Source organism: Stomoxys calcitrans, chromosome 5 (assembly GCF_963082655.1).
Source record: "Stomoxys calcitrans chromosome 5, idStoCalc2.1, whole genome shotgun sequence".
NCBI lineage: Eukaryota > Metazoa > Arthropoda > Insecta > Diptera > Muscidae > Stomoxys > Stomoxys calcitrans.
The window spans coordinates 118,920,580-118,941,912 of NC_081556.1; the positions used below are offsets into that span (position 1 = coordinate 118,920,580).

At 36.2% G+C, this 21,333-nt stretch overlaps 1 protein-coding gene across 1 annotated transcript in view; it reads right to left on the bottom strand.

Annotated features, from left to right (window-relative positions):
• LOC106092528 (uncharacterized) overlaps nucleotides 1-17,017 on the bottom strand; it is a 51,322-nt gene extending 34,305 nt beyond the window's left edge. Inside the window, exon 1 of the mRNA XM_013259407.2 lies at nucleotides 15,300-17,017. Within this exon, the coding sequence (XP_013114861.2) occupies nucleotides 15,300-15,410 (111 nt within the window). The 5' untranslated portion in view covers nucleotides 15,411-17,017. The remainder of the gene's footprint in view (nucleotides 1-15,299) is intronic.
• Between the last annotated feature and the right edge of the window lie 4,316 nt (nucleotides 17,018-21,333).

Genomic DNA, 21,333 nt, shown 5'->3' on the forward strand with positions numbered 1-21,333 from the left:
AAAAGGCTTTAATTTCGAGTAGAAGGAAGAAAAGCTTGTACATAAACTTCAAAAAAAAGGCAACGAAAAAAATACCATGAATACACAGAGGAAGTTAATTTAAATTAAAATTGGAAAGAACAAAATCTCTTAAAGCATTAAAGAGAAATTATGGTATGTCAGAATTTAAACACACAGATACCGGGAATTTTATGCAAATGATATTGGGTAGAAATGAGTGGTAATTTATTTAAGTCTATAATAAAGTATACGTCATTGAATATACATAAGAAACTACAAATACACATCTCATAACAAAACAAATAACAAAAAGTGCTCAGTTCGGACGTGTCAATATTTAGTTTTCGACCATCATGAATTCTGCTTAAGATTTAACGTCGTTCCCTAAGGGTGTTTATTTTAAGGAACTAAATCGGTGAATGAAGACACGTATCGAAAGCGTCTTCAGGTTGTGGTGGGTCACATAAAAGGAAATTTGGTAAAGTGATCTCACTTTGGCGGCTTTCTTGGATATAGAATGGGCTTTTAATAATGCTGCTTAGCTGATTTTATGAGGAGTTTTAACCCCTCTACTGGATGGAGGTTAGCATGTGTACCAATGATGGTGGTTCAAATCTGAGTCTTGGGATCTTACCACTTTGGATTCTGCTAAAAATTTACACATATGAACTTAGTGGAAGGAGATATGACTATTATTTACCAAATTTTTCTGCAAAATGAGGCGAAAAATTTTAACTTTTAAGGGCTGTAGAAGATTTGGACCGCACTTGGAACGGATGTGGGATAACGCGGCTTCCAGGCCGTCTCCAAACGATTTCATCGGGAAAATTTTTTGAATACTGCTATATAGACGACATGGGTACGCAACTTTTTGTGGTGGTTGCAGACCATGGACATACCAACAAGGTTCGGAATCGTTACATAAAGCACGTGTAAACCAAGATTGGCAAAGAATCTGAAGAAAGCCATTGTACGGAAATGGGTCAAAATACCGATAGATAACATTTTTGCAGCTTGCCACTTGTTTTCTGAATGACTCAGAGCAATACTCCAGGCAAAAGGTTGTCATATCGAGTAAAAGTAAAAAATATTATCACAAAAAAATGTGGTCGTTCGAATTGGAACACTGCGAGTTAGCTACCCTGTATTCTCAAAATGGCGTTGAGTAAAGCCTGTATTCATCCCAAAGGAAGCGAACAGAGTGCCTTTTAGCCTTATTATCGGTGCGATAAAACTGGTTACATATAATCAATACAAACAGGCTTGTATATAATAGTGAACGCCGAGCAGAGCAGAGAGAAAAACCGATTAAGTACGAGAAAAAAGTTCCAGATCGTTTTCCGCGATTGTGTTTTTTAATTTTTTTTTTAAATAAAAAAAAGCATTTCGATCAAATAATAAGATGAAGTTTTTTCGGGTTGAAAGTGTCGGGGTCTTCGGATTGTGAGCATACAGGCAAATTTGGGAAGGTGATTTCACTTTGGCGACTTATTGGATATAGAATAGGCTTTAAATAACGCTGGTGAGTTGGCTTGACACGAGTACATTGGTGAATGGATAGAATTATTAATGGTTCGGCTTGCAGAAAGTTCCCATGGCATCCGGTTGTACGTGCCGGATTGACCAGATGAAGTCCTTCATAGGCAAGGGCTGCCGCCTCAGTGTACAACACAATGCCACAACAACAACAGCAGAGTTCGTTTGCTAAAACTGTAACTAAAGGTGCAACACCTGTTTGGGAAGAAGTTTATGCATGGCATAAAAAAATTGTGACATTCTCGCCAGGATTCGAACCCAGGCGTTCATAGGCGGACATGGTAACCTCTGTGCTACGGTGGCCTCCTGTTTGCCTTAGTGAGGAGATCTAAATACGTGAAGCTACCTAAGTCTGATAGGACGAAAAATAATAATTCGGAAGATTTAATTACAAGGCGAATTATTGGTGCCTTACTCAAGTGTGGGAGCTTGACTAGGATCGCTACCTTTATATGCAAATTTGTAGTAACCACAGCAACAACAAGGCTTTCTGAACTCATGTTAAGCTGCCATTACACGATCAGACACGTCATACGTAATTTCAAAAATAGCAACTCTGAAATTGTACACACCGTGGGATACGTACGGAAAATTTAATATGACAAATGGTATTTGGAACAAATATGCAACTTTCTCGATTAAATCGAGCTTTTATTTAATCGAATATACATGTACACTCATGTCTATATAAAACAAGTAAGAGCGTGCTAAGTTCGGCCGCATATTTCCAGGTGTTACTAACAGAATGTCGAAATTAGTATAACCCCATCCTATGGTGGAAGATATAAAAAGTGCATACATAAGACAAGTCTTATGACTTAAGACAAGTTTTATGACTTAAGACATAAGATCGTGTAATAGAAGCTTTTCTGTGATATTCAAGAAGATAGGATTGTGTTATCATACCAAAAACTGGTTTTCCAATTTTGCTCCGCTACTTTTGAGCAGAGGTTCTGTAACGACCTCTTCTTTATTTCCCAGATTTTCCTTCTTGCTATCGCGAAAGACTTTCGTCTACCTTAGTGGCCACATTTTAAATTTAGCAAAATAAAAATGAAGTAAAGTATACCTTTATTTGGCGCAACATGTCCTTCATGTACACAGATGTTGTGCAAGAAAATCCCAACGAGATAATCAATCATTTTCTCCGGACATTTATATCCTTATTAATGAAGAAGATTTTCATAAACGTATCACATCATTGCCATTACTTTCACCAGAAAACACACGACTAGCACAAAATGTTCTGAGGTAAAAAGGAAAATAATTGAGATTCTGTAATTCCAATCGATTCCGTCCAAATGACAAATAGTTTTTAACAAATATTCATCTGAGCCAATTTAAAGGTTACATTGTCTGAGATAGTAGGGATGAAAGTCTTCCTTGCCTCTCTTAAACAAAGAGTATGCTACCTTAAGCTAGCCGCAGCAAATATTCTAGCCACAGTGTAGGCAGGTTTTCAAGTGTCATACATCAGACCACAACACCATATAGGATATATCCCACGGCAGCCTATTGTGCCTACCGGACTGATCCGATGTAGTCCTTCATCGGAAAGGGCTACCAATTCAGTGTACAACACACTGCTAAAACAGTAACCATATAGTATTTTAGATCTCATAGAGCAGAAGTTGAATTTTTAGCACCTGCCACGTCTTTCTCTACTTTTTCATAGAGAATTGTTGCTTATTGTTGGCTATATACCAATGTAGAAAAGACTACATTTAAAGAATTGTGCCAAAGATTAAGAAACTATAAAAAATACAAAATTCTCCTAATATTTAAGAAAACATTTCCTTTGGTGAAAGATTTTTTACTTCAAATCAAGGAAGTTTAAACTTAAATTAAAGTTTAACATATATTTAATTTGGTTTGTATCAGAGATCTGCAGCGGTCGATCGCAACTCATGGCACACCGCATCATACTGAATATTTTTATGTATTGAAACCAATGCCACAAAACCAAACCAACTTGAATAAACAAACAAGCACATGATGCTTATGTTGGCGGGGGTTTTTTGTGTTTGACCGCATGTTGCTTGTGAGTGGTGTTGATTTTGCTTTTTTGTTTTTTGGATGTCGAGTTTCAGATATGGCAAAACATCCAAAACAATGCAAAATTTTCATTAATTTTTAGTTTTTGTGTGCTTAACCGAATTTCTTGAAATTTTTACAGTTTGTGTAGAATGTTGGAAATGCAAATTTGCCCATGAACATTTTATTAGGGACCGGAGCAAATTGTTCACATATTAATGAGTGCTGTCCGATTCAGGTTTAAGTTCAATGACAAGTGCCCTCCTTTTTATAGCCAAATCCGAACGTTTCTACATGGCAATGGACCCCACAGCTGTCGGGGGTATAACCACCGCTAAAACTTTTTTCTGATGTTCTCGCCAGGATTCGAAACCAGGCTTTCGTAGGCAGACACGCAAACCTCTGCGCTCTGCGGTGGCCTCTAGTTTTGCAGAATGATGCTATGGTCAATGTATGGTAAATAATTTTCTGCGACTTTTTTCTGAAACGTGCGACTTTTTCTGCAACAGTGCAACTTTTTTACAAATTGCAGACAATTTTTCTGTTGTGGGTTTGTTCTTTAGTTTCAAGCCGATTTTCGAGATATCTATCTCATCTTAATTTCTACCAAGTGTTTATTCGCATGATTTTCTCAATGGAGTAAATTATTCAATTCTTTCAAGACCGAGTCTACTATTTTAGAGAAAATGGCTTTCATGGGCGACCGATTTAAAAAAAAAAGCTACTTTTCGAAATTTTTAGCGGTAACCCGGTTTAAAAGTATCAAAAAAACTACCGAAGTAACAAATTTGTTATCCCTAATAATTTTTGAAGAAACACTGCAGAATCATACCTACACTCAGAAAAATGCTTATCGTAAATAGGAGTTAATTACATAATACTCGTTAGTCCATTATATTTAGGAGGGATTAGTTAAAAATCCCTTAAGAGTGAGAAAATAGAAAAAGCATATCGTCGTTGACACGTACCTTTTCTAAAATGTATTACTGATTGAACTACTTAATGAAATAAAGATTTTTAGTTAGTAATATAACTTAAACGTTCATTCCCATTTCTGGAGTTCACTAATACATGCTCCAAATTAAGAACAATTTAATAAACACTTCTAATGATGGCGAAACATTGCGTCTATTAATAGTACATGAGAAAGCTGAAAAAAAAGTTATTGCAAAGTTGTATATTAAATTTGTATTCGATTTTTTTCAATAATTTTATCTTTCATTTTCAATACTCTTTAGTTCATATTTTACCTGTGGGAAGTTGAAAGTGGACTAATACCATCTATAAACAATTTCGTAGCTATAAAGAAATTGTTGAACTCGCAACGAGCATATTATTCTTAAGCGCCTTAGGAAGTTCAATATTTCCCAAATTTAGATCATTTTAACTAATGTTGAGGTTCAAAATATTTTGAGTCTATGATTTGATTGGAAAATTAGTTCGGCACTATCGAATCTTATACACCCTCCACCTTGTATTCCATTTCTCAAGTTCTTTGCCCGATATTTCTTCATAAGGAAACAACGGATAATGGATAAAAATTGTTATGTTGTTATGGGTATATCTCCAATATACCCAGTTATGAACCGATTGAGTCCATACCTGGTTTGGCAAAATTTCAGCGAAATCGGATAAGAATTGGGCGTTATAGTGGCCGAAGGCTTTATTGCTTAATTTCAAGCGCCTAGCTTTATTGCTTCGAAAGTAGGCGTGCTTTCGACAGACGGGCGGACGGACAATGCGAAATTGACTTAGAATTTCACGACGATCAAGGAAATATACACATTGTTGGGTCTCGGATCAATATTTCGATGTGCTACAGACGAAATGACGAAATTAGTATACCCCCCAGCTCTTTCTGATGACCAAATGGCGTCTTGTTAGATGTGTTTGAACTAAAGGTGTGCACGTGGGTCGTGAGTTGTCGTGTTACGCGGGAATCACGCGTCAGTCACGTGATTCGTGAGTGAGATCTAAATCCAATCACGCGATCGTGCGTGACCGTAACGGAATTAAAGTTCTTCGTGCGTGAGCGTGAGTGAGTGAAATCATGCTCAAGACACTAATAACGACTCACTAGAAAATCACAACTCACGAGACGCCCACGCGATACTCACGTCCCACGAGATGCTCACGACTCATGAGAAAATCACGACTAAAGTTTAAAAAAATTACGAAAAACCAAATTTTTTGTTTTCTCTCAAATCATACGGTACTGTGTTTTCAGATCCATAAAAATGAAAATATCAAATAACTGATTATGCAGGACAGATACATTTTGTACATTAATTTTTTTACGTTCAAATGGTGTATGATTTGAGACGATTGTTTAACAGTGAGTCATGATTGCCTCGTGAGTCGGGATTGTCTCGTGAGTCGTGAGTTTCACGTGAGTGTCTCGTGAGTGTCTCGTGTGTCTTGCGTGAGTGTGCTTGACTAAAATTTTCGTCTCGTGAGCGTAAACGCGAGTCGACATAAAAAAGTCGTCCGTGAGCTAAAATTGACTGGTGACTAAAATTTTTTTCTCGTGAGCGTGAGTGGAAAATCGCTCACGCGCTACAATATTTTTTTGCCCTCAAGCCTCTTCAAGACCTCCTACCATACCCAGTGCCCCAAACTTTTCTGGCCCATCCAATCTGAGGGTAGTTGTACCCAAACGTATAGTGCGAGTATACGCTGCTGAAGCGTAAGGAGATATTTTATCTTACACAAAAAGCAAACTAAAAGCAATGATGTAAAAGTCTTTTTTAATATGCTCAAAAACGAAGTAAGGCCTCCTAAAATAATTGTACCTGAGGATATTTATAATTTTATTGTCAATCCTTTCTTCTGGCAATCAAAAGTGATTATACACGAATATATTTATAGAGATATTCCAAAATCAGATGTAGTATATTTACCAGAATCTAATTTCTGTACCGCTTTTTAACCTAACCTCATTTCTGAACCTTCTGTTGTTCACTTGTTTATCTAGTTTATCAAAATGTTAGAGGTATGAACACTAAATTGTTACCTTTATTTATTGAGAGCTACGATTTTAATTACGAGGTTATTGCATTTAATGAAACTTGGCTTCATAGAAACATTTTCAATACTGAAATTTTATGTTCAAGATATTTAGACGAGATCGCTCTGTTGGTTCAAAGAAAAGAGGCGGTGGTGTTGTTTAAAACGTTTCTTGTGACTTGCCTGCGAAAGAAACTTTCTTTCCCACACCGGTTGATATTGAAATAGTTGCGGTTAGAAGCGTATGAGACAATTGACAATATTTATCAAGTGTTCATATATTCCTCCTGGCTCAATCATTGATACATATATGAAACATATTTCAATTATTCTTCCAGTTTGCAAAATCTAACGATATATTAATAGCTCTTGGCGATTTTAATCTGCTAAATTCTAAATGTATTGAAGGTTCTGATAATATTGATTTTTTACCCACTGAAACAGATGAAAGTTAAAGTCATTCTATTGGTCCATTATTAAGTCTTGGTCGATCACAGATTAACAAAATCTATAACTCTTTCGAAAGATTTCTTGATGTTATATTTGTAAGTCATCCTTGCGATATCTCGATTTCACGTTCAGACCGCATTACAACTCCTGAGGATAGACATAACCCTACTACTCATATTCAGATACCTCTATCATTCCTCTCAACATGCTCCAGAAAATCCTTTGAAGAAAAATCTACATTTTGCTTCTCGAGAACAGATTACCAAAAACTGAATTCACTATTGAGCTCACTGAACTGGTCTATTCTTAAATCAGTAAAAATTTTAGATGAAATTCTGTGCTTGTTTTATCGTACATTGGAAACTAATATATCAAAGACTGTTCCAAAGAGAGTACACTTTACGAATGTTAGTCCTCCATGGAACACTACTGCGTTATGTAAATTGAAGAACAAAAAGAATAAACGTTATAAGAAAATCAAGAAGAGGGGTTCACATTTAGACTATACAAATTATTTGGTTTTAATATTGAGTTACACAATCTTTTTTGATAAATTTATATAGTATGTTGTAATACTTTAGTACTTCTGCATTAATTTTGGTTTCTGACTTAATACTATTTAATAATTCATTGAACTTGTTTAATCCTTTGAACAAAAGAGATTTTTGCATATTCGTTGATGCAACTGAAGTAATTATAATTTTTTAGATTGTATGGTTGGACTACACGACATTTATTTGGTGAGTAAAATAATCCGGTGCATTACATTTTTGTTTACTTGTCAACCTTTTAGGGAATCTATTTAGAATGGTGCTTATTGGTGTATTTGCTTCATCTGAATATAAATCTCATTTCTATTTGTGAATCTTTAAAATTGTATAGGATTGTTGATCCATATTTGAAGTGCGGTTTTAACATTGTAAACATTTATTGCCGTAAGTGCAGTTATATTTTTTTCTTATTCTTTTGAAAAATCCTAATTTTTTCCCCAACTTTTTAAACACATACTTAAAGAGATCATTAAAAACAAATCTTTTGTCAATAACAAATCCTAAGTACTTTATATTATGGACAACATTATTGTATTGATATTACAAAATGAAACGTAAAATAATGCCGAATCCTAAACTTTCTAAGATTTTATAAACAATAAACGTCGATATAATGGATTTCCAAAAGTCTTGAACTTCGTAAAAGCTGTTGCAGATGATGATATTGGGATATCAATTATTTTTGTATCTTTTCTTCAGACCACTTATTCCATCAAAAGGCATGGTGACTCCCCTATATCCCTACCAGGTCTCAGAATTCTCCAATGTTTGATGAGTTTGATTTTCCAACTGTATTAGAAAACTTTAAATGTTTTGAAAGTATGACAGTTCCAGGACCTGAGGGGATCCCTACGTGCATACTGAAGCTAACTTGACGTTTATTGGCTATGATAGAACGTTTGTCCCATTAGCCCAACTCAAAGCACCCTTCCAAGGTCCTCGTTCTTCTGCGCTCCTTCTATAATCTATGACACCAAGTTTCGAGATGTCTCTCACCACTTGATCTTTCCATCAGGCTTTTGCTCGTCCCGGTTTGCGTGTACCACCGTGTTTGCCTCCAAAATACTTCTTCGCTGGAGTTTATTCATTCTGACGACATGACCATAACCAACGCAACCGTTGTTTTTTGAGACGTTTAACTATCCTAACGTCGTCATACAGCTCATACTGTTCGTGGTTCAAACGATGCCTATATTCTCCATTAATGCAAACTTGTTCATATGTTTTAGGAAGAATCTTTCTCTCAAACACTCCAAGCACTTTCTCTTCTGCTTTCACAAGTATCCATGCCTCAGAACCATACAACAACACGAGTAGTATCAGTGACATGTATAGTGTGACTTTGCGATTTTCTTCTGTGGAGAAGTGGCCTTGTTTATAAACTGTCTACTTAATCCATTTGTGCGCCAGTAATATTATACGCTTTATTTCAAAACAGGTGTCCTTCGTTTCGGTTACGGCGGTGCCAAAGTAGAATAATGTCGCTGACTATCTCAAGTTGTGGTTCCCAACTTTCTCCATTTACTTTAAGGGATCGGTTGTACAGGGCGTTTTGGGAGTTGAAACCATCCATTCGTTTTATCTCCATTTACTGCCAGGCCCATTTTCACTAACTCTCTTTCGATTCTTTCAAAGACTGTAGTTACTACTTCCGATGACCGATCTACGATGTCGATGTCGTCGGCATAGGCGAGTAGCATGTGTTCTCTTGTGATTAATGTGCCATATCTAATCACATCTGCATCTTGTATAATCTCCTACGGCAGGATATTAAAGAGGTCACATGATAAGCTGTCTCCTTGTCTAAAACATTTGTTTGGTATTGAGTGGTCCGCAAAGATTCTTTCATATTCTTTCTGAGGAATGTGTATCAGCAAGCGTCATCCTGCAGTCTTATTAACTTTGCAGGGATACCAAACTCAGACATGGATAGATGGTAGGTGTTGATTTGTCCTTCTCGGATTTTTTCCAGGATTTGGCGCAATGTGAATATCTGGTCTATGGTGGATTTACCAGGTATAAAGACTTTAGGTTTTAATCTTTCACACAGTACGCTCGAGAATAGCTTGTAAGGGATGGGGAGGAGACTTATTCCTCTGTAGTTGACACATTCCGTCTTGTGTACGGGACATAGTATGCTACATGATGATTGATGTATGCGTTCTTCTAGCCAGATCCTGTTGACAAGCTGATGCATACGCCTTATCAGCGTGTCGCCTCCGGTCTTAAATATTTCAGCGGGCAACCCTTTGGCTCCTGCTGCCTTGTTGTTCTTCAGTCGGATAACAGCTACTTGGACTTCATTCTGACTAGGAGGTAAACAGGAGGATGTGCATCCAAAAGCCGTCGGTTTGATGTTTGATTCTGTGGTAGAATTTCCGAACTTCATTCATTGCATACCGAAGCACTACGCAGAAAATCTTGCAATTCTCTTTGTATGACCATCAACAAGTCTTTAAGTTCTGGGTATTTTCCGAAGAAGGGGAAGGAGCCATACATTGTTCTCCTATCCAAATTCCGTAATTAAATGAATACTTCCAACTATATAGGTATCGCAAAGCTTAAAACTATACACAAAATATTTAAGAAAATAGTTACAGATTCATTGCGATTCCAAATGCCTTCTATATAGTAAGTCTGTTGACGGAAATGACTGCTGCTTAATTATGAAGGGGATGTTAGAGAAAAAAAATATATAAATGTAAATGTGTGTTTCAGTGGATGTTTCTAATCAAAATCCTTTTTCTTTAAATTTAGAAACAAAAGGCCATACCAGTCATGTGCACAATAGTAGAGCAATAATAAAAATGCGAGCTAGCTCAAACACATTTCGAAATGTATACCAATGGGTGGATCTGATAGCTTTTTTGTGGCAACATTCCACAAATTAAAATCATCTCTTCAAACAATATTTCTAAAAAAAAAACCCTTAATAATCAAAACAAGTTACAGGCCAACATAAACAATACCATACAAATTCTTTTAAGCAGATTTTTGTACTTAAAACAACAGATTTTTAGCTGACCGAAATGTTTGCTAATACAGCAGCCCTATTTTTGCTGCCTAATATAGTACGCCATTTTAAAGTACTTTTTTAGGCGTATGTCGTAAAAATATTCTTTTCCTATAATATCGAAGCAAGTCAGAGTTCACTGCAGTCATTTCTCAATACTGGAACTGAACAAAAAAAAGTAAGTGTAAACATATGGCAATTTTCAGACTGAATAAAATAGGCCCAAGTTTTTACTTTGATGAATCCATGATTAAGTCAGTAACCACTATGACTGATCTTGGACTTGCTTTAGATCACCGACTGGGCTTCAGAGAGCAATAGGGTACTACATTTTTTGATATCTGAAGACCCTCCCCCTAACCCTAATTTTCAAAAACGCCAGATGTTCTGTGATATTTTGTGTGCTCTCTTATAGTAACCTAAAAACAAAAATTTGGTATCCGAATTTCAGATGGGGCACCTAGGGGGCCGCCCCACCCCCAAGACCAATCACTACAATATGGGACGCAAATGAAAGGTATTTGCGAGAAGAATACGAATCTGGTATCTAAATGTGGGACCAAGCGTTTGAGGGACCACCCCAACCCCTAAAACCCCATAAATCGGACATATTTACCGACCACTGCAATATAGGACTCAAATAGAAGGTTTTTGTGAGTAGAATGCGAATCTGATAGCTAAAGTGGTCCAAGTTTCTGGGGTCCACCCCTTCCCCAAAACATCCCCCAAACAGATCTTATTTACTGAGCATGGCAATATGGTGCTAAAATAAAAGGTATTTGAGTGTAGAATACGAATCTTAAATCCAAATATGGGAGCAAGTGTTTGGGGCCGTCCCTCTCCAAAAACACCCCCCAATGAGGACAAATTCATGGCCATACCAATATGGGGCTCAAATGAAAAGACTTTGGGAGTAAAGCACGAACCTGAAAACGCCACCCAAATAGGACGTATTAGCGGACAATTGCAATATGGGGTTCAAATAAGAGGTATTATAGAGTATAATAGGAATCTGATATGTATTTTAAGGGCAAGTCACTGAGTGGATGCCGATATCAACATTCAAGACCAACTGTTTGGGGGACGTCTCCCATGACAACCCTCAAATAGGACGTATTAGCTCACTACGACAATTTGGATCTTAAAGAGAGTGGAGATAGATAGACATCAACATTCAAGACCAACTGTCTGGGGGACGTCTCCCATGACAACCCTCAAATAGGACGTATTAGCTCACTATGACAATTTGGATCTTAAAGAGAGTGGAGATAGATATTAATCACACAAAATTTGCACAATTTAATTCCATTTGTGGAGCGAGAGTAATCTTTTAAGTTACTGTAAACAACACAAATAGCCTTCGACTGCCAGTAACGATTTTTTGCAGAAGCTGCGAGGACATCCTGTCATGTTAAAACTTTTCTACCAAGTGATTTCGCTATACGGCACGCCGTTCGGACTCGGCAAAAAAAAAGACCCCTTACCATTGAGCTTAAACTTTAATCGGCCATAACTGACTGATATGAGAGAAGTATCCGCTGTTCCTCAATGAAATGTTCATTGGAAATTTAGTAATTTAAGTAAGAGTCTGATGACAGACTGTCACTTACCCCTACCCTAACTCAGAATACTCGAAAGGATTTGAATTAATCAAGTTTATTGACAGCAGGCCTCTGGCTGGCACTGTCAAATCGTCTGCTCTATCAACAACAACAAAAATGTTGCCCATAAACATTCCACTAAGGAACAGGGGCAAACTTCTCACATATCAATGAATGCAGTCTGCTTTATCTTTCCCCCTTACTCCGCTTAGGCTCAGCACCCAAATAATGGCGTTCGTACCATCCTCAGCTCAGTAAGGCGTTAATCTCCTTCTTACACAACAAGACTGTACAGTCCTGGTTGATAGTGCCCGATGGCCAAGCTACTGATCGTAAAGATGTTCACATTCGATGTCCTCGCGTTTACACCACACCAACTCATGCATTCCGTGATCGCCCGGATCTCATCCTGTAGGACCGCATAATGGTCTGGCAGTTGAAACAGATCTCAATCCCTGGGTTCTCAATGTAGACTTCCAGACTCACTCTGTCCTCTGCGTTATGTATTAAAATTCGCGATCACAAAATTCAAAATTATTAGACCTAAAAAATATTTATTTCAGTAAAATTTTCTTTAATGACAAAATTTCATATTTATAGTACTCTATACAGAAAAAATTTGGCATAGGCCAGAGATTACCCAATATTTTTTTCTCAAGAAAGACAAACTTTTGCTCTATTTTGAGCCTATCTCGAATTTATTTTTTTTTTTGCTAAAATGTCAATATATAATTTTATGAGCAGCTCAATGCATTTTGCGACACAACACTTTGCCTTAACTTTTTATTTTGCTTTTCCATTTTAAATAGAAACAAAAGCAAAACACATTGGTCTTATCTGGACACATTATTAATAACAAAATTATATGTTTTTACATATAAAACTTTAAAGACATTTTTTCTAAAGGAAACATTTTAATGGAATTTTCTAAAGACTAAAAAAAGATTTTCCTAAAATTTATTTTTGTTTAAAGATACAATTTTAATGAATTTTTCTTTAAATAGTTGGATACAATTTTCAGCGGGCATGTTTTCCATCAAAATGAATTTTCAATCGATATAAATAAATTTCGAAGGAGAATTTAGCGACTTAATTTAAGCAAAATTTATTGGATTGCCCAAAAAGTAATTGCGGATTTTTCATATAGTCGGCGTTGACAAATTTTTTCACAGCTTGTGACATTGTAATTGCATTCTTTCTTCTGTCAGTTATCAGCTGTTACTTTTAGCTTGGTTTGGAAAAAAAATGTAAAAAAGTATATTTGATTAAAGTTCATTCTAAGTTTTATTAAAAATGCATTTACTTTCTTTTAAAAAATCCGCAATTACTTTTTGGGCAAGCCAATAGATGGCTCTTCGTTGAAATTGATCAACATATATTTTTTTGAAATATTTATCAATTATATATGCATAATGTTTTCAGTTTTTTAAATTAAATTTTATGGCAAATAAAAGTTACTAAAAACCAATTGACCGACACAAACAAAAACCTGTTGACATAAAACTAGTTTGAGAGCTAATTAAAATTAAAGCAAAAGAAAAATTTTCATCAAGTATAAAACTAAAGTACTCGCAAAGAGAAGCACGTTTCAAATTTTCAGCAGTTCAAAATTTAGCTGACTTTATGACCAAATGTCACCGTCATACAGTTCCTGCACCCAGTAGCAACCACAATTTTTAATAAAAATTTTAAGTACCTTTATTTTTTTTGGAAATTTTTCGATTTTAAAAAAATATGAAATAAAGCCTCGTTATAAATCAATCCCCCGATTTTGATGCCGTATAATAAATCAATAATTACTAGATTTAATTTTGACAAACAAATTCCAATATGAGCTGTGTTAGTAATTGAACATTTTTGTATAATCCGTGGTACCTAAGATTCGGCCCTTAAAAACTTAGCTAAGTTTTTACATTTCCAGACATTTAAATCACCGCCAGTTCTGTGATATTCGTATAGATTTCTTTCGAATTGAATTAATTCACAGTGTGCATTTTTCTCTTTTTTCTTCCACAAATTGATATTTTAATTGAAACATCGATCGCCAACTCGTATTTCTACCATATACGAGTGTCTACTGCAATTTTGTGTTTGTTTACATTTTCTCCAGGGACATTTATGTTATGTCTCATTTGCAGTAGCGATCGGTCATAAACTTTAAAATAACCGACGTCATCTTGTTAAACGTTTACAACAATAAAACTAGTATTTTTTTCACACAAAAATGCTAAAATACTGGTTCTAACTGCTGCTGATGCCCCAAATACCACCACTTACTCGTTTGCTCACTCGCTCGCTAGCTAGATTCGAATGAGAGTAAATTAGATAAACGTTGTAAACCAACACGACGACGACGACAGCGATGACTACGGCCAACGACGACGATCTATTTAATTAAAACATTGTGTTGTTCTTGTTGTTTCTTTTGTTCTTTTTCAACAACATTTATCTTAACTGTACTCCTCCTCTTCGCACACAATTCACACAACTATGTGCTCAATATACACATTCACAAAATAACAACAACAACACACACACACGCACACATACCATATAACCAGCTAGATAGCCAGCCAGCCAGCCAACTCGCTCACACCATCACCAAATAGCAATACACATGAAGCATACAAAACAATAAGAAGAAGAAAAAACAAATACAAGTAGAGCGCGCGCCTCAAATACCCCCCAACCCGAAGTAGAAGAAGAGCAAAAACAAAAAACTGGTGGAATGAAGGCAGGCAGTGCGATAGATGGACGGACGTACGTACCATCATCATCATCACCATCATCGTACCATGGTGATGTTGAATAATTTCCAATGTATTATAGCGATTACTTCCTTAATTATGTTTAATTAAATACAACTCAATTATATAAAAAAAGAAAAACAGACAACGTCGAAGATGACGAAGAAGAAGACACAGAAGAGGAGACAAACGAATTTAATGAAAATGAATAGTTGTTGTTTTTGTTATTTTGTTGCTAGCTTGGTGGGTTGTATTCATTCATATGGATGTATGTTTAGTTGGGTGGATGGATATATGGATGGTATTTGTAGTTTATGCTTTTGCATCATTCGCATATATTTTTTCTATAAGTTTTAATTACCAGTATTTTAAAATCCAATTGTTTAGTTTTTGTTGTTGCTACCACCGCCGCTGCGGTTGCTGCTGATGACGTATTTGTTGTTGTTGCTGCTGCTGTTGTTGTCGTATCCATTTTGTTGCTGTTTTGTTGATTTCTTTTTCTTATTCTGCATTTGGCTCTCTTTGCACTGTAGCCTGTTTATTTGTTGTTGTCGTTTTAATATCGGGGGGATTGCTACCTCTTTTGTAATCTTTTTTGTTTTTCTTTTTTATTTTCTCGCTTTTGGATGGATCGTTTCAATTTATTAGTTGTTGTATTGGTTACTCTTTTATAGTTTTTTTTTCTCTATTTTATTATGTTTATATCATTATTTTTAAGCAACTCACACTCTCACTCGCAAAGGCCATATATAAACGTATTTTCCTTTTTTTAATTTATTCGTACATAAACTGACACACGTATGGGGCAGCGCACTACTCTTTCAGACGTAAGACGACAGCATATACGCACTCACACTCGCGCGCGTATCTTTACACACTCTCACACACATTATTTCTATGCGAAGTAGTATCTCACTCTCTCGTGTCTTCGTCACATAAGCAAACACACATTTCGATTCACTAGTTAGTTAGGTCTTGAAAAACAATAAATGAAACAAAAAAAGAAAATTGAAAACCGTACCAAGTACGAATATTTTTGTTCCACCACACTTCGTATTGTCGTCGTAGCCGTTGTCTTTTTTCTTCGTTTTAAATCAAAACAAAAGAGAATTGAAAATTTAAATAGTGCTGAGAAAATCACTTCTTTTTGGCTACTTTTCGAGCGAGTACTCGGTACACCACTAACTCGAGTTATTGACGCGCGAGTATGCGTTATTGGTTTGTATGTGTGCGTGTGTGGTAATTGCTTCTTTCTTTTTCTCTCTTATTGGCAGTTGTTGTTGCTGTTCGTTTCGTTAGATTTTAATATACCTTTTTATTTTATTTTCCCCTTTTCTCATTATTATTGACTTTTCTTCGGAATTATGTTTTCTCCCACACATTTATCATGGATTTCTTTTGCCACTTTAAATCTTTTGTTATATCCTTTGGAAATTCTTATTACAAATTATATACTTTTTTTGTTGAATTAACACACAAAAATTTACTGTCGACGTTTGGGGATGTACACACACATTTCTTTCTCCAACATGCAATGTTTTACACACTTTTTTCCGCTGCTATGTATTTTTTTATAGAACACACATTTACACCATCGCCATCCTCACATCATCATCATCATCGTGACCATCATCATTATTACTACATCCATCGCACACAATGATGAGTTGTGTGTGCGTGCGTGTTAAGTTGCATAAATTGTGCTGGCTTCTCGCTATTTTCACTTGTTTTTGACAAAAAAGATATATACATTAATTTCTTCTTTTAATTCTTCTTGCCACTCGATGCATCTCTGTTGTGCTGTGGCACTATTACTATTAAAAAAGGCCAGGCGAAGCACAATTCGATTGGTGGATTTTTCTTCGTGTTTCTGCACCCGAAAACGCTTCGAAGCAATTGAATTGCACAATTCGGCGTTTATTTTATGTTTTACATTTGAAGTTATATGTATTTTGTAAAATACACAACGGATGTTTCATTTAATTTCATTTATTTTAATTATATTCACCGATTTTCGGGAGATATATCGAAATTTTTACGCGCTTTTAATGGCCGTCACACAACACAAGAGAAATGGAAGAGAATGACGATGATGCCAGATTGCCAGACTCTGAACAGACTCGATTTGAGTATTGAGTAGTCGAGTAATCGCGACAGGGGTATATGGACAGGGACAATAGGACTACTCACTCTCTCTCTCCCTCTAACGAAAGTGCTGGGAATATAAGAATCTAAGTTATATATAAGAAGTTATATACTATTACAATTGAACAAAGCCGCCGATCATGCTGAAATGGTGATTCGCTCAATTTGAAAAATGTCGTGCTATCACTCGATCATTCATTAGCATGAGAGCCACAACATACAAACGTGATAGAGAAAAAATGGTGCCAAATCACTCGTTTGCATTTGAAATAGAAAAAAATAAATCTGAACCGATTTCTGTGAAATTCATCAGTTATACAACAAAACACAAACATTCATCCGGAAGCTATTCACCGGTAGCAGATGCGGTAAATAGCTACCGGCGGAATGTTGTCCTTGGAGAATGACCGCCTTCTGTTGCACCTTAAGAAATTGATCTCCCCCGGCAAACCAAAGTATCTCTGTCACAATTACCATTCCGCAGATGCAGCCGCCTCAATTCCTACAGGGCAAGTATTGATGCCGACGTACAGGATGTATGTCCCGATTGTGACCAGGGACCACACGTCACCTGTTTAACTGTCCAGCCAGACCCGCTTGACTCAGACCCAGATCCCTCTGGACCCACCCCATCTTATTCGCATGGTTCCTGGATCTGGATACTCAACAGAATAAAGCAGACGAAAGATAAAACACAACACACTGATAACAACAACAACAAATTCAACAAAACATATACCTATGCCCAAATGGGGATAAAAGAAAGAGGGGCTGATGCCTTGGGCTAACTTTATGTGGCTTTGTGAACCTTAACTTATTAATTTCGTTTTGCCAAATTAGAAAAAAATGGCCATGCTGCACAACATCGGAAGTAGATTGTCCAATAGGTTCTCAAAATAGGAAAATGCTATCTTTTGCTCATTTGGAGCGTAGGGGAGGGTGTATAAAATCAATTCGACATACATATATCATTCACTATAGAGTACAATGTTTGTGTGACAAACGGGATATACCTACAAACTGATTTTGGTATAGATGCTAGAGGGTTTATATATTGAGTACTTTAGTGATCAATATATAAAATTGGATTTGAATGTTTGAGGTCTTAAGTTAACTTTACAAATTAAAGGTGGTGATACATACCACATACCACGCGAAGCTTTTATGCGTTCTTATGCAATCAGATGCGCCCACATGCGTTCTTATACTTCATACGAATTTCTAAAAATCAACTTATTTATGTCATTTTCAAAGTTTATTTCAGGATTCACTGAATCCTGAGTTTATTTTAATGGAAATGGTTAAATATGTGGTTTAATATTAAAATCATAAAATAATTTCTCTAATTTACGGACTGAAAAGCAGTTTTTGAATAAAAACATATTCAAATCATATACAACAACAACAACAACAAAAGGTGGAATCACGCGAACAGCTGTTACTAGCCGGCCATGTTTGACGGTATTAAGATTTCAGATTTTTGTTTGCATTCCCTTTGTTGTTATCTTTTTTCTCGCATATTTTCTACTCATGTACGCATACGTATACGTACTTAAATTTCTTTGTGTATGTTGGCAAACAGCTGTTAACAGCAGGCCAGGTTTGACGGTATTAATATTTCAGATTTTTGTTTGCATTCTCTTTGTGGTTATCTTTTTTCTCGAATATAACCTGCTCATGTACGCACAAGTATACACACACGCACACAAATTTTTTTATTTGTGTTGGCAAAACTTCGATCAGCTGGATGGCAAGATGACAGATTGCACTATATGATTTGTTGTTGTTGTACAAATGAGACCACCTTTAATTGTTTCGCCATGCTTCCTAGTCAACTTTCCATAATTTTCCTTATAGTCGACAGACATTTGCTTTGCAGTACGAAGTCGGCCGAATATCCAAAAGTACGACGCCGTCCGTTGATGTGATCATTCTCACGCCATCATTCTTGAGATCCAACAAAATTTGGTTTATTACTAGGTACCCATACAATTTTTCTAATTTTTCATTATTATGGCTGGTACTATGTTCCTTTTTCACCGTTGAAAACCCATATTTTCGCTTCAATGATAAAAGAAAAATTTTATTAAAATTTTACCATTATTAATGAAGGAATGTGGTTCTGAATGAAATTACCAAGTTTTTTTGCTTTAAAATCTATTATCTAAAAAAAGTAATCAGCGAAAAATATCGCGAAAATCGAATATAGTACCAGGTTTTATAAACACACACACAGTTAAATTATTTCAATTAATAAACATTTTGATTTTAAACCTTTATCCCACCCTTTGATATTATATTCAGATTTCCGGGGGATATATCGAAATTTTTAAGCGCTTTTAATGGCCGTCACACACAAGGGAAATGGAAGAGAATACCGATGATGCCAGATTCTGAACAAATTACAAAGATGGCAGCATCGTAGTTCGGGTACCTTCTCACCTATAGATTAATATTTTCGTTAAAATTTGACAACAAATGTCAAGCTTCTAGGTGTTTATGGCGAAACAATTAAAGATGATCTCATTTGTACAACCACCACAAATCATATGGTGCAATTCGCCATTTTGCCATCAAGCTGATCGACGGTTTGCCAACACACACAAAGAAATTTGTGTGCGTTTGTGCGTACATGAGCATATAATATGCGAAAAAGAAGATGACAACAAAGAGAGTGCAAACAAAAATATAACATCTTAATACCGTCAAACCTGGCCGGCTGTTAACAGCTGTTTGCGTGAGACCACTTTTTATTGGGTTGCCCAAAAAGTAATTGCGGATTTTTCATAAAGTCGGCGTTGACAAATTTTTTCACAGCTTGTGACTCTGTAATTGCATTCTTTCTTCTGTCAGTTATCAGCTGTTACTTTTAGCTTGCTTTAGAAAAATGTGTAAAAAAGTATATTTGATTAAAGTTCATTCTAAGTTTTATTAAAAATGCATTTACTTTCTTTTAAAAAATCCGTAATTACTTTTTGGGCAACCCAATAAACCCCCTTGCTAGTGAACTTTCCATAATTTCGCTTATAGTCGACAGATATTTGAATGACATATTCACCGGGTAGTGTACCGTAAACAGCTGAATATAATTTTTTCTCGCGAAGTGCACTATCTGTCAACGAGTTTTGGTTGGGTGTGTGTATTATAGTTAAGAACCATTACACACACACACAACGAAAAATGGCGCGAACTAGTAACATACTCAAAATTAGAGTTGCACTAATCACTGATTTTGACAGATATTTTGTTGTTGGTCCGGAAGGTGCTTGCTCACATACAGGAGCTTGGCGAGGATCACCTCCTCCACATGAAATTGTGGCTACAACAACAGCAACCGGTATTAAATAAAAACGAAGTGTTGTATTTGAATTTCAGGCGATTTGCTTACATTGAAAATGTATGGCAAAGAGGATTAAAATAACAGATTTTTTGTGCTTTAAAAATTTTACAGCAAAATATCAAGCTTATAGGTGTCGATAATTATTTTATTTTTCTTCAAAGCAAGCAGCTCTGCAGAAAAAAAATAAAAAAAATCAAATTTACAGGAACAAGAAAATAAATAACAAAAGAAAGATACACATATTGGAAGCTAAGATTGCCGAAAGGAAATAAGGCATATTTAGAACATGTAAATGACGTAAACTGCATGCCATTGAGAGCAGAGCATGTTCTAAGATAATTCTCATTTTTCTATATTGTGAAATCAGTTGGTCGGCCATTCTTGAGAATTATGGGAAGGTGGTCTGGTCCCAATGAAATGAGGACTTGACAGGAGACGTCATTTAAAAGACCAAGACCAAGCAATGCGATATGCTGCTATTACCCGTAATTCCGGTGGGGGCGACCGCATCACCACCCAAAACGTGTAGCTACCAATCTGCTCTCAAAGCTATGGTCTGGTCTGTTCATTACCTAGGGACGAATGTCATAAAGCATGGTGTGCATTGAAATCGCTCAGTACAAAGCGTTGATGGCCACTGCTTACTGGCGGTATATACTTTCTCCCGCGCTCTCGTCATTCTAGACTAATGTTTTCGTAGTCACATTTTCATAAGTGAGCAACCCTGTTCCGATCCATAGGACAGATCGCTGCGGGAAAGTGATGGCCATTGCTTATTTTAAGGCTCAAAAAAACTCGCCATGTCATATCGACCATTCTCATTAAAACTGTCCACTCGATACCGCTGATTAGTCGCGACTGCAATTACAACTATTCCATGTGCGAAGCATGCCATTATGCGCAACATGTG